General features: G+C 37.2%; 1 protein-coding gene across 1 annotated transcript in view; it reads right to left on the bottom strand.

Moving 5' to 3' along the window:
• Positions 1-23,605, bottom strand: part of AKAP9 (A kinase (PRKA) anchor protein 9) — a 163,461-nt gene that overhangs the window by 66,904 nt on the left and 72,952 nt on the right. The window contains exons 15-19 of the mRNA XM_006891494.1: positions 16,592-16,816; positions 15,142-15,282; positions 14,547-14,650; positions 11,825-12,030; positions 2,149-2,381 (exon numbers count right to left, since the gene is read on the bottom strand). Of these exons, the coding sequence (XP_006891556.1) occupies positions 2,149-2,381; positions 11,825-12,030; positions 14,547-14,650; positions 15,142-15,282; positions 16,592-16,816 (909 nt within the window). The remainder of the gene's footprint in view (positions 1-2,148; positions 2,382-11,824; positions 12,031-14,546; positions 14,651-15,141; positions 15,283-16,591; positions 16,817-23,605) is intronic.

Here is a 23,605-nt window from a genome sequence, read left to right as displayed (position 1 = left end):
CAGAGGCAGTGCAGTTGGCGCAGGATAGAGCAGGGTTTAGGGCTGTTGTGCATAGGGTCGCTATGAGTCGCAAACGACTCGACGGCACATAACAACAACACAACATGTTCAATAAACACTGTTACTGCAGAAGAATACCATACTGAATGCTTTTAGCAGAAAAAAACCCCAACATTGGTCAAACTCAAATACCAAAAATAAGAGATCAAAGACTTTCTTTGAATTCCCAACTTTAGCTTTCCAAAACCTTGAAATACCTGGCTTTATGGTACTGCCCATGTAGTTAATACTGCTGCTGAACCACATCTTAATGCCAATGATATTTGCCATGTACAGTGATGCAATCATTTGACTGACACAACACCTATAACTCTATAGCTGTTTTAGAGTATTTTTAAAAGAGTGAAATTACTGAATTTTAAGATTTTAACTACAGTAAAATAGGAGACAAATACCACACACGAAGTTAAATTTTACAGAGAAAACAGCAATTTAAGTTATAAATATATGTGTGTATATACATCCGTATATACTTATATAAGTATATGCCAATAAAATATATGTATTTCTAAATATTACTTTAATAGAGAAATTGTATTCTCATTTTAAAGAAAAGGATTATAAAGTAATCTATTTATACTTGTGAAAAGGATATAAAAATTTTGTGAAAGAAATGTAAGCATACTTTGCTATCAAATTGTAACAGTAATATGATAATTAAGAGAATACAGGTTTTTAAAATATTCCTTCTGTTACTATTAATTAAAATAATTAACATATTTTAAAGTAGTATGTCACACCATAGTGAAATTAATCTCTTTCTTGGTACCAAAAAGTCGGAGGTATGCGTCTAGAAAATAAATTAATTAAAACATTATATTTTAAAACTGGAAGGGCCTATCAATATATTGCATTAGCCATTAGTTTTGAACAGAAGAATAATGATATCAATATTGTTTGTCACAAAGAAACCAGTTATCAATGGGTGCTTTACTAAATTTTTCTGGGACAGCAGTAGCAAAAAAAAAAAGAAGGCTTAGCCATTCACTGTTTAATAGAAAACAACGCTCTGTAGGAGAAGACTGGACTGAACTGCTGGGCTTTCCTGGGCCTCTGTCTCCTCAGGCGGGTACATCTACACAACGTAATACTATGCAGCACTAAGGAACAATGATTTTTTAAAATACTGTATAGCATGGGAGAGTCTAGAGAGTATTATGCTAGTGAAATAATTCAGTCTCCTAAGGACAAGTGGTCCTATAAGACCATTATTGTAAAAAAAGAGAAGGATAACTGAGCACAATGTGTCTAAATGTTCAAAAGGTGGTGGGGAAAGAGGAAAGGGGCAGAAAAAGAGAAAGGAGGGAAATCACTATGATAGCAAAAGCTAGTGGGTGGGTGGGGAGTGAAGGAATAGGAAAGATTTAATGGAGACTTGGAAAGATGGGGCAAATAACAGGCCTAGATAAATATATAGCAGTTAATTCTATAAAATACAATGTATATTAATTATTCTCTAGTATCAAAGATTTATTATTCAAAATGTCTTTCCTACGATGAATAACTTTATTTTGGGCCAACTATTTATTGTATCAAGGAGAGTGGATTAAGAAGGGGTACAATCCTCATCTTATTAGAGGCTTTCTATCTTTCTCTTTTTGAGATATCTGCCTTTTCAGCTACACTGTAACTGATAGTCTCTAACAGTTACCAGTCTCTCCTGGTAGCACACCTGGCCAGCACACCTATAGTCATGTGAGTCATTCCCCTGACGGGTCCGAGTTTCTGTTCTAGCAATCCATAAAATCAAGGGACAGAGAGGAGGGAGGGCGCTCAACAAAGGAGGGGCTGCAGATGTCAGAAATCATGGAATTATACAGAAAAACACACATTTGGACAACGTTGCCTAGGCACTTCTTATAACTGTTCTGCTATTAATTTTAGCAGAATGAATTATGAAGGCAGGATGACAGAAGAAGAATTGGTGCACAATGTACATTAACAAAACACAATGTAAATGAAAGATTGTATAAAATATAATGCATATGCATGAAACACAAACTATATGATTGTATGCAAACCAAAAATATACACAAAAATTAAAAAATGAGAATAAGACAGTATGTATTAGAAACATCAAAAGGTTACCTGACTACTAGTTTCACTTATGGCTTCTAGAAGCTTTTCAACTGCTGCTTGTAGCCGAGAACTAATATTCAGCATAAATTCTTCATTTTCAGGATCGATTTCCGTTCCAGTCAAGCCAGTCCGCATGAGTCGCTGTGACAACTCTGTTCCTTCCTCAGTTACTTTTGACCACATGCTACTGTCATTTCTTTGCATATCACCTCCAGAGTAAGAGGATATGGATTCATCTGTAACTAGAACAACAACATTTAAAAGACATAAATGAATTAAAACAGTTTTAAGTAATTACAAAATAAAATACAATTAAGGTACAACATCACTAAAATAGGAAGCTCTTATAATGATAACACTGTGACAAAACAACATAGATTATGATTCCTGGTAAAATACAAAAAGCCAGAATGTAACATTATTCAAAAAAATGAAAAAGTAAATGAAGTCAAAGTGAGCAAGTCAAAGTGAAAAGATAATGTTATGCCAGTAGGGGTTTGAAGATATTAATGTTTGGGTTATGCAGTATTAGCTTACAAGCTGACTTTTAGCCATTACCTTAGGCCTCTCTGGTCTCCAACGACTTTAATTGTGGCATAGTTGTGCAAATCAGCAACAGCTGGAGGATGGATATAAGAGAGCACTCTCCACTGTGGGATGTGTATGAAAAACACCAAGATGGGGGGAGTGAGGGCAGTGCAACTGTGTTTAAGCATTCAGTGGAACCCAGCCTGGCCCACTGCTTGCCAGGTTCTTTGAAAAAACCTGCCTGTATATCTGCAGTTACATTGAGTCATTCCCCTGACTTGTTTGAGTCTCTATAGGACCTTCTACCAAACCTTTTCACCAAACCTCAAAAATCATAGAGGAATGGGGAAACTAAGATACCAATGGAGCTAGTAATACACGACATTATAGATTTATATGTTGTTATTGTTGTTATGTGCCATCGAGTCGCTTGCGACTCATAGCCACCCTATGTGCAACAGCCCTAAACTCTGCTCTGTCCTGTGCCAACTGCACTGTCTCTGACACTCTCATCCCAATTATCCCAGTCACTGAATCAATCCACCTCATAGAGGGCCTTCCTCTCCTGCGCTGTCCCTCCACCCTCCCAAGCATGATGTCCTTCTCCAAGGACCGGTCTCTCCTCACAACATGTCCAAAGTATGTTAGACAGAGCCTCAGAATCCTTGCCTCCAAGGAGTCACCCGGTATAACCCTTTCCAGGACAAATCTGTTTGTTTTCCTAGCAGTCCATGGTATTCTCAATACTCTTCTCCAGCACCACAGCTCAAAGGCATCAATTCTCCTTCTATCCTCCTTGGTCATTGTCCAACTCTCTGATGCATAACAAGTGATTGCGAAGACCATGGCCTATATCAGACGCACCTTAATCTCCAGAGAGACACCACTGTTCTTCAGTACTTTGGAAAGGTCCCTAACAGCAGACTCTCCCATGGCAATGTGCCTTTTAATTTCCTGGCTGCTGGTGCCAAGAGTGTTGACTGTGGAGCCAAGCAAATTGAAGCTGTGTACAAGCTCAATCTCTTCACCATCCATCCTGATGCTGCTGATTGGTCCAGTGGTGAGAATCTTTGTCTTCTTGACATTGAGCCTCAATCCATATTGGAGGCTGCAGTCCTTGACACTCTGCAGCAGGCGCTTCAGGTCCTCTTCAGTTTCAGCAAGCAGGGTTGTGCCATCCGCATAACGCAGACTGTTGATAAATCGTCCACCAATCTTGACCCCACATTTCTCCTCATAGAGCCCAGCCTCCCGGATAATCTGTTCTGCATATAGGTTGAAAAGGTATGGAGATAGGATGCATCCCTGGCGTACGCCCTTCCCAATTTTGAACCATGCAGTGTTCCCTTGCTCTGTTCTGACAACTGCCTCCTGGTCCAAGTATAGGTTTCACATTAGAACGATCAAGTGTTCTGGGATTCCCATTCTTCTCAGAGTCAGCCATAGTTTGTTATGATCTACACAGTCAAATGCCTTTGCAGAGTCAATGAAACACAGATAGACATTCTTCTGGTATTCCCTGCTTTCAGCCAAGATCCATCTAACATCAGCTACAATATCCCTAGTACCACGACCCCTTCTAAACCCAACCTGGACTACTGGCAGTTCTCTGTTGATGTGCTGTTCCAGTCGTTTTTGGATAATCTTCAGTAAAATCTTGCTTGCATGTGAAACCAGCGAGACTGTTCTGTAGTTTCCACATTCTGTTGGGTCACCTTTCTTTGGGATAGGAACAAATATCTGTCTCTTCCAGTCAGTTGGCCAAGTGGTTGTTCTCCAGATTTCTTGGCACAACTTGGTGAGCACGTCCAGGACAGCATCGGTTAACTGAAATATGTCAATTGGTATACCATCTATTCCTGGAGCCTTATTTTTTGCCACTTCCTTCAAAGCAGCCTGAACTACTTCTTTCATCACCATAGGCTCTTGCTCAGATGTTGTTTCATGAAATTCTTCTGTGTCTGCAAATTCCTTTCGATACAGTGACTCAGTACATTCCTTCCATCTTCTTTCAATACCTCCTGGATCATTTAACATTCTGCCAAAAGCATCCTTGATTATAGCAACTCGAGGTTTGAATTTGTTCTTCAGTTCCTTGAGCTTAAGATATGCTCAGCGAGTTCGGCCCTTTTGATTTTCTGACTCCAACTCCTTGCATATTTCATTGTAATATTTTGCTTTGTCATCCTATGCTGCCTTTTGAAATCTTCTATTCAACTCTTTAGTATCTTGAATTCTTCCTTGTGCTTTGGCTTCTCTGCGCTCCAGTGCAATTTTCAGAGTCTCTTCTGACATCCATTTTGGTCTTTTCTTCCTCTTAACTCCACAATAGATTTATATAATAGATTATAATTTATAATTATGCTGACTTGAGTCTTCTGATTAATAGTGTACTATCAATCTTCTTCTTGTTGTGTACCATCGAGTCAGAACTGAACCATATGACCCCCCTGGCAGGTTTTCAGAGACAGTCAATCACACAGGAGGAGACTGCCCATCCTCCTGTGAAGCAGCTGATGTTATGTCTCATCAAGTGGCTTGTGACTCATAGTGACCCTATGTACAATAGCCCTGAACCCTGTTCTATCTTGTGTGAACTTGACTGTCTCTGGCACACCTACCCTCATTACCCCAGCCACTGAATCAATCCATCTCATTGGTAGTCTTCCTCTCTTTCTCTGTCCCTCTACACTTCCAAGCACAATGTGCTTCTCCAAGGATTGGCCCCTCCCTGCAACATGCCCAAAGTATGTTAGACAAAGCTTCAGAATCCTTGCCTCCAAGGAGCAGCCTGGTTTCACCCTCTAAAGGATAAACTGTTTGTTCTCCTGGAAGTCCCTGGTATATTCAATACTCTGCTCCAGCAACACAGCTCAAGGGCCTCAATTTACTTATATTATTCCAAGTGTTGAAAATAGACTCTTCTGTTGTTCCGGCGTGCTATCGAGTCAGACTGGACCCACAGCTGAATCTCCAGTGGGTTTCCAGAGGCAAGAAATTGCACAGAAGGAGCCTGCTAATCTTTCTCCCACAGTAGCTGTGGATTAGAATGCCTTTGAGTTGGCAGCTCAGATTTTTCCATGTTTATGAATTGAAAATGATCTTAGAATTAAAAATTATTCAGATGCACAAAGAACAATCTAAAGTATACTGCAAAGTTACTAAATCAAACTAATGTCATCTAGAAAGTAAACGGCATGAAAGCTAAGGAAGAAATACTATTCTCTTTTAGTTGGTGCTTAAGTATTTTTTGTGATCTACAGAACTTTCTTAAGAGTGTCTTCCAAATATGAAAGTTAACCTAGTTTAAGTCTTACAGAACAGAAAATCCTCCCTCTGTTAGTAGATAAGCAAAACATTTATTCATGAAATAACTTTGGGCTGAATGATAAGGAGTTGTAATAGTAACCCAAAGAAACATGCTGCTCCATGGGAGAAACATGGGCAATCTCCTCCTGTGTGATTTACTGCCTCTGAAAACCTGCTGGAGGGTCAGCTATGAGTTGGTTCTGACTCAATGGTTAACAACAACAACAACATGAAAAGTTACAAATCAAATGTGTTTTCATTCAATCACTCATACACATTTTATTTTAACATTAATTACAAAATCCACAATGTAACCTCGATTATCTCACTTCCAGTAATTCTGATTTCTATTAATACTTCTATCTCTATCTGCTTTCAAGACTTTATCCTCAGGCAAATGCTACTCTTGACCTTAAATAGTTATGAAATAACTGTGTTTTTAAAAGTATAGGTTGATAAAATCTTCATCAAGAACAGTATGTAATATTCTTCTCAACACATCTTTATCTGAGGAACCAAACAAATTTTAGTGATATTTTCTTTTTTGTGGTTTCAAAGACAGGATGTGACTTAAAGACTCTGGGCAAAACACCTATGAGATTATCATCTAACGCCAGTAAGTATAGCAAAATTTAACCGAAGAGTAAACAACAAATGCTGGCAAGATTGTGGAGAAATTGGAACCCTTTTTCACTGTTGGTGGGAGTGTAAAATGATGCAACCACTATGGAAAGCTGTATAGCACTTTCTCAAAAAGTTGCAAATAGGAATACCATTTGACCCAGTAATTCCACTACTGGGAATATACCCTAAAGAAACCATAACCGCTATCCAAGCAGATAAACGTACACCCATGCTTAGTGTGGCTTTGATCACAATAGCAAAGAGTTGGAAACAACCCAAGTACCCATCAACAAACAAATGGATAGAGCAGCTCTGGTGTATTCACACAATGGAATACTATGCTGCATTGAAAAACAAGGAACTCATGAAATATTATACAAAATAGGTGGCCGTGGTGGACATTAGGCTGAGTGAAATATCTCAGTAACAAAGTACAAATATTGCATAGGGTCATTGTTGTAAAACGGGACTGACAACAAGGTTGAGGGAAGACTGTGAAAGAGGGGGATAAATTATACTGCATTGAAACAGATGAGGGAGATAACTGTTTAAAAGGGATATATGATTAGGTATTACTGTCATGGCAGGAGTCCAGAATAAAGGCTGCACAGTTTAATGGACTTGGGGGAAGGACTGTGTAACAATGAAAGAATTTTTCTTTTATTTTTCAAAGAGAAGAGTGTATTGGGCAGCAGGGAGAAAAGTGCAACAATGAATGAATGGAAAACCTAAGTCTTTGTAAACTTTCATTAAAATGAATTTTAAAAAGGCTCTATGTGGAGAAAAGTATGTAAAATAGAGATGAAGAAAGCAAGCTGGAAGGAGGGTCAACTCTCATGGCTGCTCCACGTGACCACTCAATGGGCTTTCAGAGACTGCAAATCACCTGGGAAGAAACTGCCCATTTTTCTCCCGTGGTGGTGCTGGTGATTCAAATCAGAAGAGACTTGGCCTTTGAGTTAGCAGCGCAACTCCTTACAGACTATGCTACTAGAAAGTCGGCCAATGGTTTTAAATTTCATAATTATTTACTTCATGGATTATATTCATTCCATGACAGACATAATAGGCCTCTCATATTAAACATGGAGGGCTTTATCAAAGTGCCTTACCTTCTTCCAACAGCCCTCTGACATTTCTTAGGTGAAAACCACTGACTCTAGTCTGACTCTTGTACCTGACCGAGGAGAAGTCTGAACTGAAGCTCTGGGACCTTCCAAGGTCACTAGGCAAGAATCAAGGTCTTCAGAGAACTGACCTATGATAATTTCTATAAACATGAATTGCTCGCAAAAGACGCTGCAGTGAATGAGATTAAATCTCTAGTTTTCTTGGGGACAGGTGGGCATTCTAATACTGAATCATCACAGGTTAGGGCTAAAAATTTTTTTTTCTTTAAATAGATTGTAAAGAACTCATTTTATGAACTGAGTCTAATATTTACTCAGATTCAAGTGATTTTACGTGACTCAAAATTTCTCTTTCTACAAACCAGGTTACTGTTATGAGGAAGCAAATATTAACACAGCAGTTATTTAATTTTTAGGAGAGGCTACAAGCCTATACATGTTCAAAATCAAAACAAGTTGAGACCTGAAGGCTAAAAATAGATCACAAGTGTTACTTACCACACAAAGCCAAAGCAATATATTAAAAATGGAAAAGCCAAAGGTGCTTTACAATTAATACTTAGTTGTTAAACTAATTAAGGTAACAAAGAAATACGTTAAAGTCTTATAGCTCCAGTAAAAATGTGAAGGACAATCAGCAAAAAATGTTTGCAAGCAGAGCACAGTGTCAGTAATTTAAAGCTAATATTTTTCAGGAGGGGGAAGGATGGGCAATCTCATGCTTAACAGCCTCTGAAAACTGCTGGAAGGTCAGCTATGTGTCAGTTCCTATTCTACAGTAGACAACAATATTTTTCCAAGGTTTATGAGACAACTGAAGGTTTTATATTAGAAATGTAATTAATTCAATATATCCTTCATGATGAAGAAGGGACCTGACAAATGCTCCCTGACGATATCATGGGTCATTCTAATTTTATTACTAAGACTAGCACATTACTGAATACAGAAACATAGAGTAAGGGGACAAAATATTGACACCATAACCAATGGTGCCGACACTAGCAAAATTATTATTTCTGTTAAAATGTTTTATAGGGAGCTTTTGGTACAAAAAAGCCTATTGGTAAGAAATTGCACTGTCAACACTAAGACACATGGTTTGAATCTGCCAAGTGTTCTGCAGGAGAAAGACGGGCAATCTCTTCCTGTGGGATTTAAAATCTCTGAACACCAGGGTCAGCCATGAGTTGGTTCTAGCTCGAAGGCATACAACAACAACAACAACAACACAAATGTTTTACAGATTTCTTAATTTTTCTTCTTGTACCTTAATAGAATGCTTTCATAATCAGTCAATAATTAAATATTTTAAAGGGAAGGTTCTTAAGAGGCTTGCTGTGTACCTTTAAGTCAGAACCGACTCATAGCTGACCCTCCAGCCGGTTTTCAGAGGCAGTTAATCGCAAAGGAACAGACTGCCCAACCTTCTCCCATGGAGCAGCTGGTGGCCTGAACCACTTGCCTTCATGCAGCTTTTTTGCCACTAGGTCACCAGAGTTGTTTAAATATATAGTGATTTTAAGTAAAACATTAAAAAATAGGACTCTATTACGCCTTGAATCAGACTCTCAATATCTTTCCCCACTAGATTATGTAGAGTGCATGGAGAAACTAACCAAGGGTTAACTGAAAAAATGAAAATCACTTATAGTTGAAATGCTATTATTGGGTATCTTAAAAATTGTTCATTTGTACTGGCAGATTCTGGTGGCCTAGTGCATAGAGAGTTGTGCTGCTAATGCAAACGCGAACACTTTGAATCCATGAACTACTCTGAGGAAGAAAGATGGACAATCTTGTCCCATGCGATTTACAACCCACTGATGGGTCAGCTATGAGTCGGTTCTGTCCTGACAGCAGTGAGTTGATGTAAGAATGTCAACTAAAAAATCAGATGTTCTTATTGAAAACCTCACAGAAAATGAACAGGGAACATAAACCCCTGCACTTGAGCTACAAGTCCAATTTTCTCTATAAATATTCTGGCAGCAGTCCACGTGGAGCTCTGCTATGAATGCCGGGGCTGCTCCCCCGGCAGTCTGAATCCACCAGTGGTGTGTCAGGAGAAGGCTGCACATTATCCTCCTGTGTGATTTACAGCTTTGGGAAACCCACTGGAGGGTCAGCTAGGAGCTGGTCCCAACTTGATGGCAATGAGTCTGAGACTGAAATATTCTGGAATTGAGTTTTCTGTTTTAGTTGGTTTGCCAAATACTTCAGCAACTAAGTTGAGAAACATTTAAGAGAACCATTTAGTTGTTTTTTGGTGCTAACAACAAAATGCAAAGTGCTTTTTGTGGCCTGCAGAATATTTCTCAGAACATTTTCAAAATATTAGAATCAATCTAGTCTCACCAGAAGAACAGCAAAATCCTCCCTTACGTAGTTAAGGGAGACAAATGTATCAAACAAATGTTTTTTAGCAAGCATACTTTAAAAAAGCATCATTAGGCACATCCATGTTTATTGCTGCTTTGTTCACAACAGTAAAGAGTTGGAAACAATCCAAGTGCCCATCAACAAACGAATGCATATAGAAGCTTTGGTATATTCACGCAATGGAATATTATGCAGCACTGAAAACCAAGGAACTCATGAAATATTACAAAATGGGTGACCATGGAGGATATTATACTGAGTGAAATATTTCAGTCACAAATAGACAAATACTGTATAATGCCACTGTTATAAAACAGGACCGATATGGGGGTTGGAGAGAAACTAAGAAAAGAGGGGATAAATAATGTACATGGCATTGAAACAAGACGAGGGAGAGAACTATATAAAAGGAACAAATGATTAGGTATTATTGGCATGACAAGAGTATAGAATAAGAGTTGCATAGTAAAGTGGTAGTGGGCGTGTGACTGTAAAACAATGAAAGAATTTTTTTCCAAAGAAAAAAATGAACTGGGGGGGAGGGGAGACAGGGAGGAAAATATGCAACAATGAATGAATGGAAATCCAAGTTCTTCATAAACTTTCATTAAAATTTAAAAAAAATTTAATAATTAAAAAAGAAGGAGAAAAGCATCATTTACACTTAAAACAAGAAAATATTACCTTATATTTTCAATATATCAAGATTATATGTAGAAATAAGAGAACCCTGACTGATTTTAAATACCTCTAAAAAGTTCCAAAAGGCCGAAATTCTAAAGGATTTAAAATATGACATTATTGCAGCTCTTATGTTTACAAGAAGGGGAGCTCTGTCAGCCTAGTGGTAGGAACTGTATTGCCAATCCAAAGGCAGTGGGTTTGAGTCTACCATCTGCATTGAAAAAGGCGGGCAAACTCCTCCCATAGATTTAGAGTCTTTGAAAACTCGCTGGAGGGTGAGCCAAGAGTCAGTTAGTTCAGTCTTAGTCAAAGACAAAGACCGTAACTTTTTCTTTTATTTTACTAGAAAGCAGTTTTTAAAAATGTATTTGAACTAAAGTGTTTTTAAGTCAATTTTACTTAAATTTTACTTAACATAGCAAGTTTTTCTCTGCGAATCGTCAATAGGTAAAATAATTTCTCATTTATCTGCATGAAACCTAACAAAAAGCATACTCTCAAAAAATGCACAAATTCTTGGCATTTTCTTAGAAAGTCATATAGCTGGGAGAAATGCCTGATGAACTGTGGATTTGATCAGACTCAGAAGCTCAGATTCTATTTTTCTCCAGCTAACAAAAACTTTGTCCCCTTTATTTCCTGATTCCTTCTCCCACAAGCAACTGTCTGGAAGCCAGCAATGTGACACTAAAATACGAGGTGGAAGGAAGATGGCCACGCCATGTCTAGACCTAATATCTATGTCCCAGCACATTCCGCCATATAACTTCAAATACCTTCTCAAGGAGAGTAAAAAGAATCGAGGAGAGGATAGTCCAAAGCTGGGATCAAAACCTGGGTTCCTTACATAGATTCTGTTTCAGACGAATGCCTCTAGTGTATGTATTTACATGTGGAGGTCCTTCTATAGTAAAATGCTTTAATATCATCTCTTCTGTCTTTCTAAAGCATAGCAAAGTTCCTTGAATTCTGCAAGATTTGTTGAAGATGATGATGACGACAGTTTCAACAGCATATAAAACTAGTACCTCCTGTGTGTTCCTCATGGACACATGACTTTATTGGTGTCTCTGCCTCAGACCTCCAAATCAGGCTGGTGGATGACTGTCCTTTACTAGATCTATCGAGAATCCCAAGGACATGACGACCAATTGTTTCTTCAACAGCTGCTGTTGTTTTTACAACTTCTAAGAGGATCTTCAGAAGTCTGTTATTAGCTTTCTGTAGTGCATACCTGTAAGAGACAAACACATTTATGAAAACGCTTTCATCTTTTCCAAGAAAACATTCTGCTTATGTCCTACAAAAAAGGTACTACAAAATATTTTATTTGAACAATAAAAATGTATGATCATCTAATAAAATAATATGTCAGAGAACCTAAAGTATTGTTTTCTTTTTACTATTTTATAAAAGGATTTGTTTTCTTCTGAAACGTTTTAGCCAGGGAATTTTAACGGTTAGGGGAAAAAAAATTCAAACTCTCAGCATTTTATTGACTAGAGAGCCACAGAATAACTAACATGCTAAGTCAGTAGTGTCTTTTAATTAGATGCAAAATTTCAATCTAAACACGTGGTAGAACACAGGCAGTGTAACTTATAGATCTAGTAATACTGTTGATGAGTATCCATTATATTAGGATCCATTAAATTATAATTGCCCAAAATAAATTATTGATCATATTATTGTATATTGTATGTATATATGTATTTTATCTTTTGTGTCAAGAACTATTTTAAAATTCCACTACAGAAAATAAGTGATAGTATTTCTACAACTTAATGACAATTATTCAGATGTTTAACTGACAAAAGGATAGTCTGATGGCAGTGTGACCAGTTTTTAAAGTCCTAGAATAGAGTTTCACTATCTGTTGATACCAGGGCTTCCTCGAATGGTTTTCTGTTACATTTGTTCCAATGAAAGACATTTCTCAAGTTACACTGAGGTCAGTACAAACAATCTCGCTTCCATCTAAATGGTGTTGTGGTGTGTCTGTTCTTTGGAAATACAAGTAATACACTCTTACTTTTTAAAAAATGAGAAAGCACTGCTAACAATTCTCTAAAAGATCTCAATATCCAGAGATAATCATTGGTTAGCATGTTAAACTTTATATGCTTCCCTGAACCAGTCTCGTACATACACTTTAAAACAAAAAAATGGTATTATCCTAGTCAAAGAGTTTTGTGAACCCTCTTTTTTTGCTCAAAATAAAATTTTTCCATGCCAAGAGATACACTTTTACAAACAGTGATTCAGATTAATCTTTTGAATAACTACATAACTCTCTCACATCAACAGCTTAATTCAACAAAGACACTACAGTGGCAAGCTTTATATATTTAACACATAGATAAAATAAGATTTTTGTGGTAATTAATCTCTGCCTGAAAGTTTTTCTCTCAACTTTATATTGTCAGAGATCACTGACAATCAGATGAAAGGATATCAGTTTTCTAAGGCACATGACATACCTATTTTAAGACAAGATAATAAATGGAGAGATTTTCCTTCAGTATTTGTCCAGTGAAAGAGACTGTTCTATTTTTACAGTGAGATCAAATTCTCGGCTTTCATAGGCAAGGGTATTAAAAATAATACTCTAAATAATTTAGTTAGTAGGAAGTAAGTCAAGGGTTTTAGTTTTTCAACTTTTTCTTAAGTTGAATTCTAGTTATAAATACCAAAAAAAGGTAATTTGAAAATATTTCTACTTATTAAAAAATTCTTAAAATTAATGACAGTAAAAAAATAAATACAAATACTTTATTAGCACTCATAAGAAAAATGTCTAAAAATTAAATACTGTATAATTTTTAAAACATACCAATTAGAGACAAATAATAGAAAAAGAACAATATAAAATAAACATAATGTTTATTTTATGTTGTTATAGTAGCTCTAATTTTCATACACTGTCTTTCTTGTTTGAGTTCCATACTGACTGTGTTCCATACTGATGATCCAATGGGGAAGCCAAAATCTTAGGGGCCAAATTCCTCCATGCAAGCTGAGGAAGGAGGTTAGGAGGACACGAGAGGGTTGACAGTCACAGAAATTGGAAAAGGAGGAAATTAAGTTAGTAGAAAATTAGTCTGAGTTTAATATCAAACTTCATTTGAACAAAACTAATTTAAGAATACTGTGCTTAAAGTTCTTAATATGGGATAATTATTCTCATTTTTTTACATTAACACCAAATCAAAGTAAGGAAAAGTTTTTTATCATCAGAAGATGTATCTCTTTCTCTAAGAACTAGATTAAAAGTTCCTATTTGCTAAGTAGTAAGTATAGCGTTTTAATAAAATTAAATGTGAGAAATTAATATTTATAATATTTTTTTCCTAAGTCTAAGGAAATTAGGGAGCATCACTGGCTGAACTCCATAACGGGAAGGAATAAACTCATTAGTACAAGTGTATTTTTTAGGATACAAAACCAGCCTATGAGAAGAATACAATTAAGAATGGCTCAACAAAGTAATATTATTACCAACTTAAGTCCATCATCAATATAGGAAATAAAAATTATTTTATATAAAAAAGCACTTTTAAAATTATTTTTTATATTTTAATAATTAAAACCTGATTACCCTTTATGTAATATACATATATGGGCATCTTTCACACACAAATAGTAAAGATTTTTAAGATAAAGATACGAAATAAAAAAACAAAACAAGACAGTAAAGCTTTAAAATATCAAAACAACCACTTCAGCTCGTTTTGTACACACTGTATATACCTTTCATTGGATAGAATATCAGGAGGTACATCTTCCAGTTTTCTTTCCAATTCCTTTTCCTTAAAGGTCTGTTCCTCAACTTCCCCTTGATTTTCATTTCCATTCTGTTTCAGTTTGTGCAAAGGTAGAGAGGATAGGATAGAAAGGAAACCTGTCATCTTAGATGCAGCACGTCATTCTTTCACATTGTTAATGGGGTAAAACCGAAACCTCTATTCACAAAATAGATAGATACTCTCTGAAATAATAATTAACTATATTTTATCAAGAGATAAGTTATCAAAAGAGGACAAAACAGTCTAGTGCACAAATGAAAAAACTGTAATAGAATCAAGTTAATGCATACTACGGCCCAACAGTAAAGTCTGTGAGATTGTTCCTTAGTGGAACAACAGTTGCTATTAGAGCAATGTCATATTCAAGTCACTTTAAATAGAATGTAAGGCATTCTGACTCCACCTACCTTACATGTAAGCAATCACAAATATGTAATCTCAGTACCTATTAAAAAATACATCTCACACCACCAACAAACACAAACACATCCTACTGAATAGTCGATCCATTGCTCCTGGGGGGACAAAGTCCACACTACCTGTGTTTGCGTACTGCTGTTGCGCAGCTCACAACACAGCTTCTCTCTTCCAGCTAAAGATAGCTGCTTTAGTGTTTCCAGCTCCTCTAAAAGCACCCTCTCTCTTTCTGAAACCAGGTTTTCATTATCTACTGAGGATCTCTAAATAAGGAAAAAAGGTCATGAGAGAATATTGTTTGTGATAGAGGAAAAAAAGCAGAATTATTAGATTTCTTTTAACCCCTTGGGAAGGCCCTGGTTTTATCTATGAATCATACCCATTAAACCAAACCCACTGTTATTAAGTTACTAGTGACTCATAGCAGCCCTACTGGACAGAGTAGAACTGCCCAACAGGGCTTCAAAGACTAAACCTTTACAGAAACAGTTTGCCATATTTTACTGCCATGGAGCTGCTGGGAGGTTCGAACTGCTGACCTTTCAGTTAGCAGTAAAGAACTTAACCAGTGTGTCACCAGGCCAGATTAGTCTTCCATGATAAGGGGTTAAAAGCATATATATAATTCAATGCAAAATTTGAAATTAAAAATTATAACTAAATATTCAGAAAATTGTGTAGCCCACTTAATATTATTTTATATGTTAATTTTGCATTGAAATTTCAGAAATCTGAATTAACAAAATACAATGTGGAAAAGCAAAATTAAATTCTCCAAATGATATATTTTAGTCTCAATTCTACTATTAAAATATATTTGAAAATTCCATTATAAGAGTTCTTTACTCTCCTTTGGCTATAGCTGTCAAAATTGCCATCAACAAGTTTGTTTTTTAAAGAAATTATAAAACTTCTCTAAAAGATCAACATTTCTTGCTTTTCCTCAATGATTTTGTGAGTATAATATGTATATATACATTTGATAATTGTCAAGAATCCAGTTCCCAAATACCAAGGATTTCAATTTAGTGAAGAGAAAGAATAAGAATGTTATATAAATTTACATTTTTAAAATCAAGGAGAGATGTTTTCCGGGAGAAAGTTCCAGAAACATATTATGTCAGAAGATTTCCATTCATGATTAAAAAGATAGACTGAAGATAGAGAGGGGTAAACCTTGGCTTACTGGTGAACTCAACAAAAACTAATACGGAAAATGGAATAGTACCAATTGTATTCTGGAGCACCTCAGCACAAAGTATATATCTAAAAACTGCCCAGGTGTTTTTGCCATGTATAGTCAATAGAATGCTTAAACATCAACAAGACAACTACCTTGTAACCCCTTTTCCAGGGCCTGGAAAGGCAGTTAAGAAAGAAAACAATGCACACTGCAAGGCTGAGTTTTAGGTGCCCTTAACAAGACCTATTGACACTGTGCTGCTGGAGCTTGTTCCTTATGTTAAATATTCATAGCTTTTGGTGGGATAATTTTACCTTTTTTTTAAAATGTTAAATGTAGACTACTCCTATTTTGAATGGGGGAGGGAATGGAGTAGTCCCTTTTCATACCTGGGCTAATTGCCTATTAAGTCTCCTTATCTCTTCTTGTAGTTGTTCCTGGTCTTCTCGTTGTCGCTCCATCTGGTGCATGTGTGCCTGCCTCAGAAGTTCTGTTGCCTGTTGGTGTTCTTCATATTGCCTTACAAGTTCCTGCCTCATATCTTCCAGTTGCTCTTCATTTAACATTAGCTGTCTAGAAGCATCTATGCTTGATACCAAAATTTCATCATGGATCTATAAACAGCAAAAATAAGTAAGAATTCAATAGTTACACATCCTATGGAAATTCGTCAGCACTACTATTAAGTAGCAAAACACCTCCAATGCAAATTCCATGAAGTAATCTAACTTTTTATGCCAACTATTAAACTAAGGCATAGTTTATTTTTAAATTACATGCGTACATTAACGTGAAGTTACTTTATTATTATACATTATTTTCCAAAAGCAAAGAATTCTTTTTGAAACTCAGTATTAATTCAAATATCATTTCATCCCAAGGCAGGAGAATAAAGAGTGGGAAAAGTTCTTCTACTCTTAAGGAGAAGCTGCTGTCATGAAGTATCTCCTCTCAGCTCTGACTCACAGTAGCCCCGTGTTCAACAGGAGGAAATCTTGCCCGTTTCTACACCAGCCTCACAATCTCTACTGTGTCACTGTGTCAACCCATCTCCATGATGGTCTTCTACTTTTTCAAGGATCCTCTATTTTTATTTCCAAAGGGCTAGGAATTAGGGTTGCATTCTTTCTCCATGTCCATTCAATCTGTACTTGATGTGCTATTAGGAATGGAGAAAGATTCATTTACAACCTATGTTTATGCAGATGACACAACCTTGTTCGCTAAAAGTGAGGAAAAATTCAAGTATTTACTGCAGAAGATAAAATTTACTGCCTTAATTATTATGGGTTACATCAATAAAACAAAAATCCTCACCACTGGACCAATATACAACATCATGATAGATGGGAGAAAAGATTGAAGTTGTCAATTATTTCATTTCACTTGGATCCACAAATAGAATCCTTGGTAGCACAGTCTTGAAATCAAAAGATACACTGCATTGGTGAAATCTGCTGTCATATGGACTTCTCCAAAGATGAAAGATCAAAGATGTGCTTTTAAAAAGTACTAAAGTGTGCCTGACCCATGCCATGGTATTTTCTTTCTTTTTTTTTTTTTTAATGGAAGTTTATAGAGAACTTGGATTTCCATTCATTCATTGTTGCACATTTTCCTCCCTGACTCCCCTCCTCTCCACCCCCAGTTTGCTTTTTCTTTGGAAAAAAAATCTTATTGTACAATCCTCCCCAGTACTTTACGATGCAGCTCTTATTCTGGACTGTAGTCATGCAAATACTACTTAATCATATATTCCTTTTAAGCAGTTCTTTCCCTCATCTGTTTCAATGCAGTGTACATCATTTATCCCCTCTTAGTTTACACTCCAACCCCCTTGTCAGTCTTGTTTTATAGCAGTGGCATTATGCAGTAATTGTCCTTTCGTAACTGAGATATTTCAGCATAATGTCCTCCAGGATCATCCATTTTGTATAGTTTTTCATGAGTTCCTTGTTTTTCAGAGCTGCATAGTATTCCATGGTGTGAATATTCCATAGCTTCTCTATCTGTTTGATGGGCACTTGGGTTGTTTCCGTACCTTTGCTATTATGAACAAATGCAGCAATAAACATGGGTGTGCATGTATCTGTTTTGGGTGGCAATTCTGATTTCTTTAGGGTATATTCCCAGTAATGGAACTGCTGGGTTAAATGGTATTTCTATTTCCAACTTTTTGAGAAAGCATCATACTGCCTTCCAGAATGGTTGCACTTGATCCTCTATTTTTCTAAGCATGATGTCCTTCTCCACAGACTGACATTTCCCAGAACACTTCTTCCAAGACAGATTTGTTTGTTCTTTTGGCAGTCACGATATATTTAATAGTCTTAGCCAATACCACAATTCAAAGGCATCAAATCTCCTTTGATCTTCCTTATTCACTGTCCAACTTTCACATGCACGTTTGTTGTTGTTGTTATGTGCCGTCGAGTCGCTTGCGACTCATAGCAACCCTATGTACAACAGCCCTAAACTCCGCTCTGTCCTGTGCCAATCGCACTGTCTCTGACACTCCCATCGCAAAAATCCCAGTCACTGAATCAATCCACCTCACAGAGGGCCTTCCTCTCTTGCGCTGTCCCTCCACCCTCCCAAGCATGATGTCCCTATCCAAGGACCGGTCTCTCCTCACAACATGTCCAAAGTATGTTAGACGGAGCCTCAGAATCCTTGCCTCCAAGGAGCCACCCGGTTTAACCCTTTCTAGGACAAATCTGTTTGTTTTCCTAGCAGTCCATGGTATTCTCAATACTCTTCTCCAGCACCACAACTCAAAGGCATCAATTCTCCTTCTATCCTCCTTGGTCATTGTCCAACTCTCTGATGCATAACAGGTGACTGCAAAGACCATGGCCTGTATCAGACACACCTTAGTCTCCAAAGAGACACCATTGCTCTTCAGCACTTTGGAGAAGTCCCTAACAGCAGACTTTCCCATGGCAATGCGCCTTTTAATTTCCTGGCTGCTGGTGCCAAGACTGTTGACTACGGAGCCAAGCAAACTAAAGCTGTGTACAATCTCAATCTCTTCACCATCCATCCTGATGCTGCCAATTGGTCCATGCATATGAGGCAAATGAAAATACTTTGACTTTTGTAAAGTCAATGGAAGGTCTTATGATCTGGAATCAACTCAACAACAGTGGGTTTTGTGTTAAGTTAACCTTAGTCTTTAGAGTAAGAACTCTACTGTTAAAAAATATAGAGATTCTTGGAAAAAGAATGTCCTTTTACTTATTTTTTTTTTGCGGGGAAAAAGTTTTACTATTTCCATTTGGTCCAAGGCATGGGCAAAGGGGCTCCTGGGTAGAAATGACTCGGCTCCAGGATAGAAAGGAGAAGCTTGCTGCTGATGGCAGAGGAATACAGAGGTTCCCAAAGATCCTAGTTATGCATGAGGGTAAGTCATTGAAAGAGATCCTCTTGCCTAGCCCTACCTGTGGACTGCACAGTCTTCAAAGGCTGGCCAGATAATCACCCATCTTGAGCTTCAGCAGTTTCAGTGGAAGAAGGAAGTGGCTCTGCAGAAAGTCACACTGATGGTAGAAACCAGAGAATTGAGATCCACGGAGCCTAGTTCAAGTTCTTCTCCAAGGACCGGGCTGCTTCCATGGTGTCCAGGGTTCTCCCACACTTATCCTGGGATGATCGCTGTATGTCTTAGAATAAGATACTGTCAGCATCCTGGTTTTGCAGCTTCAAGAGATGTTCAGCACCCTTGGCTTTTCCTTTGTTAACTGGGGGAAGAAGTGTCCCACACATTCCAAGGTGTTCTTCTACTTAGTTGTGGTAGAAATAAAAATCCAGTGTGGGGGCTGCATTCAGACTGACCAGATGGTGAATGCTGGCTTCCACTTGCATGGAATACTAATGATGGATCTGAGAACTGATTGGTGGTTGAAGATTTGGAGTAAAAAACAAACAAAAAAAGGTGTTACTCCTTTCATTTCTTGACTACTGCTTCCATGGGTGCTAATTATGGGTTCAAATAAAATAAAATCTTTGACAACTTAAATCTTTTCTCCATTTATCATGGTACTATTTATTTATACCTCTAGATTTTTATTTTCTTTACAGTGAGGTGCAACTCATATTGAAAGTTACAGTCTTTGAGCTTCCTCAAAAAGAAACCCCATCGTCTTACTTATCTACAAGCAAAGCTGCAAAAGCTGCTGCTGCTGAATCTTGATGATGTCAAATTCTTCTTCATATAATGCAGCTTCCTAGATTCTTTGCTCTGCATACGGACTGAATAGGCAAGGTCAAACCAAACATCCCTGATGGATACTTTTCCCAATTTGAAAGAAAGCAGTCTCTTTTGTTCTGTTTAAGCAACTGCTTCTTAACCTATGTATATGTTTTACATAAGCACAATTACGTGTTCTGGAATCTATCTTTTCTCAATGTCATCAATAATTTATTATGACATATAGAGTAAACATCTTTCTGACATCCTTTCCTTTCAACCAAGATCTGTAATGTTTTTGTTCTCACGGTGTCCCTCATTCCACAGAATCTCTGAATCTAGCTGACTTTCTAGCAGTTCTTTGTCAATGTGCTACTCCAGCTTTTTTTTTTAAAAGAAATGCTGAGCGAGTTTGGCCCTTTTAAAAAAAATTTTATTTTATTTTATTATTTTTTGTGTGTGTACCGTCAAATTGGATCTGACTTGTACAGGAGGAGATGGCCCCTCCTTCTCTGCTAACGCATCTGGTGGATTCGAACTGCATATCTCTGGGATTGCAGTGGCTACTCCAGCTTTTAAAAAAATAATCTGCAAAATGATTTTGTGTGTGATATTAATATTATCCTGTAATTTCCATATTCTGTTAAATCATCACTTTTTGGGAAAAGGCAAAATTATGTATCTCTTTTCAGTTGGCCAGGTAAGCAGTCTTGGCATAGATGTGTGGCCAGTCAGGACTGCATCTGTTTGTGGAAATACCTCAAAAGGTCTTCTGCCCATTTTCTAGAGCCTGGACCTCCTTCTTCTGTATCACTGATCTGCAACATATACAACCTCCTGAAACAGCTGGATACTGACCAATTCTTACTGATACAGTTACTCTATGTCTTCCTTTCATCTTCATTTGATGCTGCCTGCTTCATTCACTATCTTGCCCAGTGAATCATCCAGTCTTGCAACTCAAAGCCTGACTCTTTTCTTCAGAATAAACATGTTCTTCCTATTTGATGCCCTAACTCCAAGTCTTTGCACATTTCATTGTAACAGTTCACTTTGCCTTCTTCAGCTGTCCTTTGAAATCTGTCCAGTTCTTACCATTTCTCTTCACTTTAGCTTTTCAGTGTTCAAGAGCAAGTTTCAGAGTCTCCGCTGCCTTCAATTTTGTTTTCTTAATGAACTTTTGCTATTTTCATACACAACGCCGCCACTTTGTCATACTGTGGTGGCTTATATGTTGTTGTGATGCTGGAAGCTATGCTCTGGGGATTTAAAATACCAGCAGGATCACCCATGGTGGTCAAGTTTCAGCAGAGCTTCCAAACCAAGACAGACTAAGTAGGAGGACTGGCAATACATTTCTGAAAGAACAGGCCATCAAAAACCCTATTAATAATATGGACTGTCAAAAGGCCAAACAAATCCGCCGTTGAGAAGTGCAACTGGTGCTCCTAAGAGGCAAGGCAAAACTTTGATTAGCTTATTTAATAAGTGCTTCAAGTCCCTGTCACTGTCAGCAACAATGCTGTGCCATCTGCACAACACAAGCTGCTGCTGAATCTTTCTCCCATCCTGAAGCTAGACTCTTCTAAAGTAGCCAGCTTTTCAGATTATTTACTCAGCATACACACTGAGTTGGTATGGCAAAAGGAAACAGCTCTAAAACAAACCTGGATTTTAAACCACGCACAAGAATCTTTGTGCAAACAACTGGTCTGTACAGTTTTCATAAGAGGATAAAAACATGTTCTGGGACTCTTACTCAATGTTAAAAATAACTTATTATGAAACACACAATTGAAAGTTTTTGGCATTCATTAAAAATAAACATCTTTCTGATATCCATCTGTCACCAGCAATGGCATCCCTTGTTCCACAGCATCCTTTGGTGTCAATCTTTACGTATTCAGTTTCATGTTTTATAACCCCTAATTTTCCTGGATTCATATTTCACACTTCTACAGTCCAATGATTAGGGATGTCTGTAACTGTTTCTTCTCATTAGTAAATTAAGGTCCTCCATGGGCTGAAAGTTTTACTCCTTTCACTTCATGAAAGTCGATTTACAATGATGAGCAGCTCTCCACCTATCTAATTTTGAAGGACTTTCAACATGAGAGCCTTATTTTTCAGAACTGTACCAGACAGTGTTATGCTGCTATCCACAGTTTTCAAAGACCTATTATTTCAGAAGTGAATGTCCCAATCATACTGTCTAAGGTCTAAGATATATTTCTAATCTGAAATTTCCACTGAAGTTTATCCCCCAGAAGTGACCCTACTGGTATTTGAAATAGTACTGACATAGTTTACAGTATCATAGCAACACATAAGTCATCACACTAAGAAAAACGACAGCCAAGTGGTGGGAAGGAGTTCGAGCTATAACTTTACCATTTCTCTTGACATTGTGACAGAGAAATAGTATGAATAAGACATTTTTTAAAAATTGAATATATATAACATGAGACATTTTCCCATTTAATTTACATTATGCAGTTATTATTATTACAGTACTCTAGGGAGCTCTGGTGGCTTAGTGTTAAGGAACTATGCTGCCAACACAATGGTTCAAATCCACCAGGTGCTCCGCAGGAGAAAGACAGGCAGTCTCCTCGCATGCAGTCTGCTGCCTATGACAAACTGCTGAAGAGTCACCTATGGGTTGGTTCTAACATGACAGTACTAAACAACAACAATTACAGTACCACAGCGGAAAGTTTGAAAAAAAATTATCAATAAATTTTATTTGGAAATAAAAGGATTCATATTATACAGTTTATCACACTCATAAAAGTGAACACCTTACTGGGTTTTGAGAAGCACTTCAGTTCATAAAGAGGTAGTATTTAAATGAACCATTTTACCTCAAACAGTTGTTAATAAATAAGAGCATGTACAAGAATACTTGACCAAATTGTAATTTGATCAAAAAATAAGGATACTTTTATTTTAATACGCTGCTACACAAGCCATAATCTAGCTAACACTGTAATAAAAAATTAATTTAGGTATAATAATAAAGAAATGTTAATTTTACAACTGAGATTTATTACTTCTGTTAAAAGCACAATAAAGTTAAAGAGACAGAGAATAAGGCCTTCCATTAATAAATAAGGCATCATATACTGCACTGAAGCAGAGGAGGGAGAGAACCGTCTAAAAGAGAGATGTAACTGGGTATTTCTGTCATCACAGGAGACTAGAGCGAGGGCTA

This window comes from Elephantulus edwardii, unplaced genomic scaffold (assembly GCF_000299155.1).
Source record: "Elephantulus edwardii isolate Elephantulus edwardi_28Jun2011 unplaced genomic scaffold, EleEdw1.0 scaffold00098, whole genome shotgun sequence".
Lineage (NCBI taxonomy): Eukaryota > Metazoa > Chordata > Mammalia > Macroscelidea > Macroscelididae > Elephantulus > Elephantulus edwardii.
This window is presented reverse-complemented; position numbering and strand designations above follow the sequence as displayed.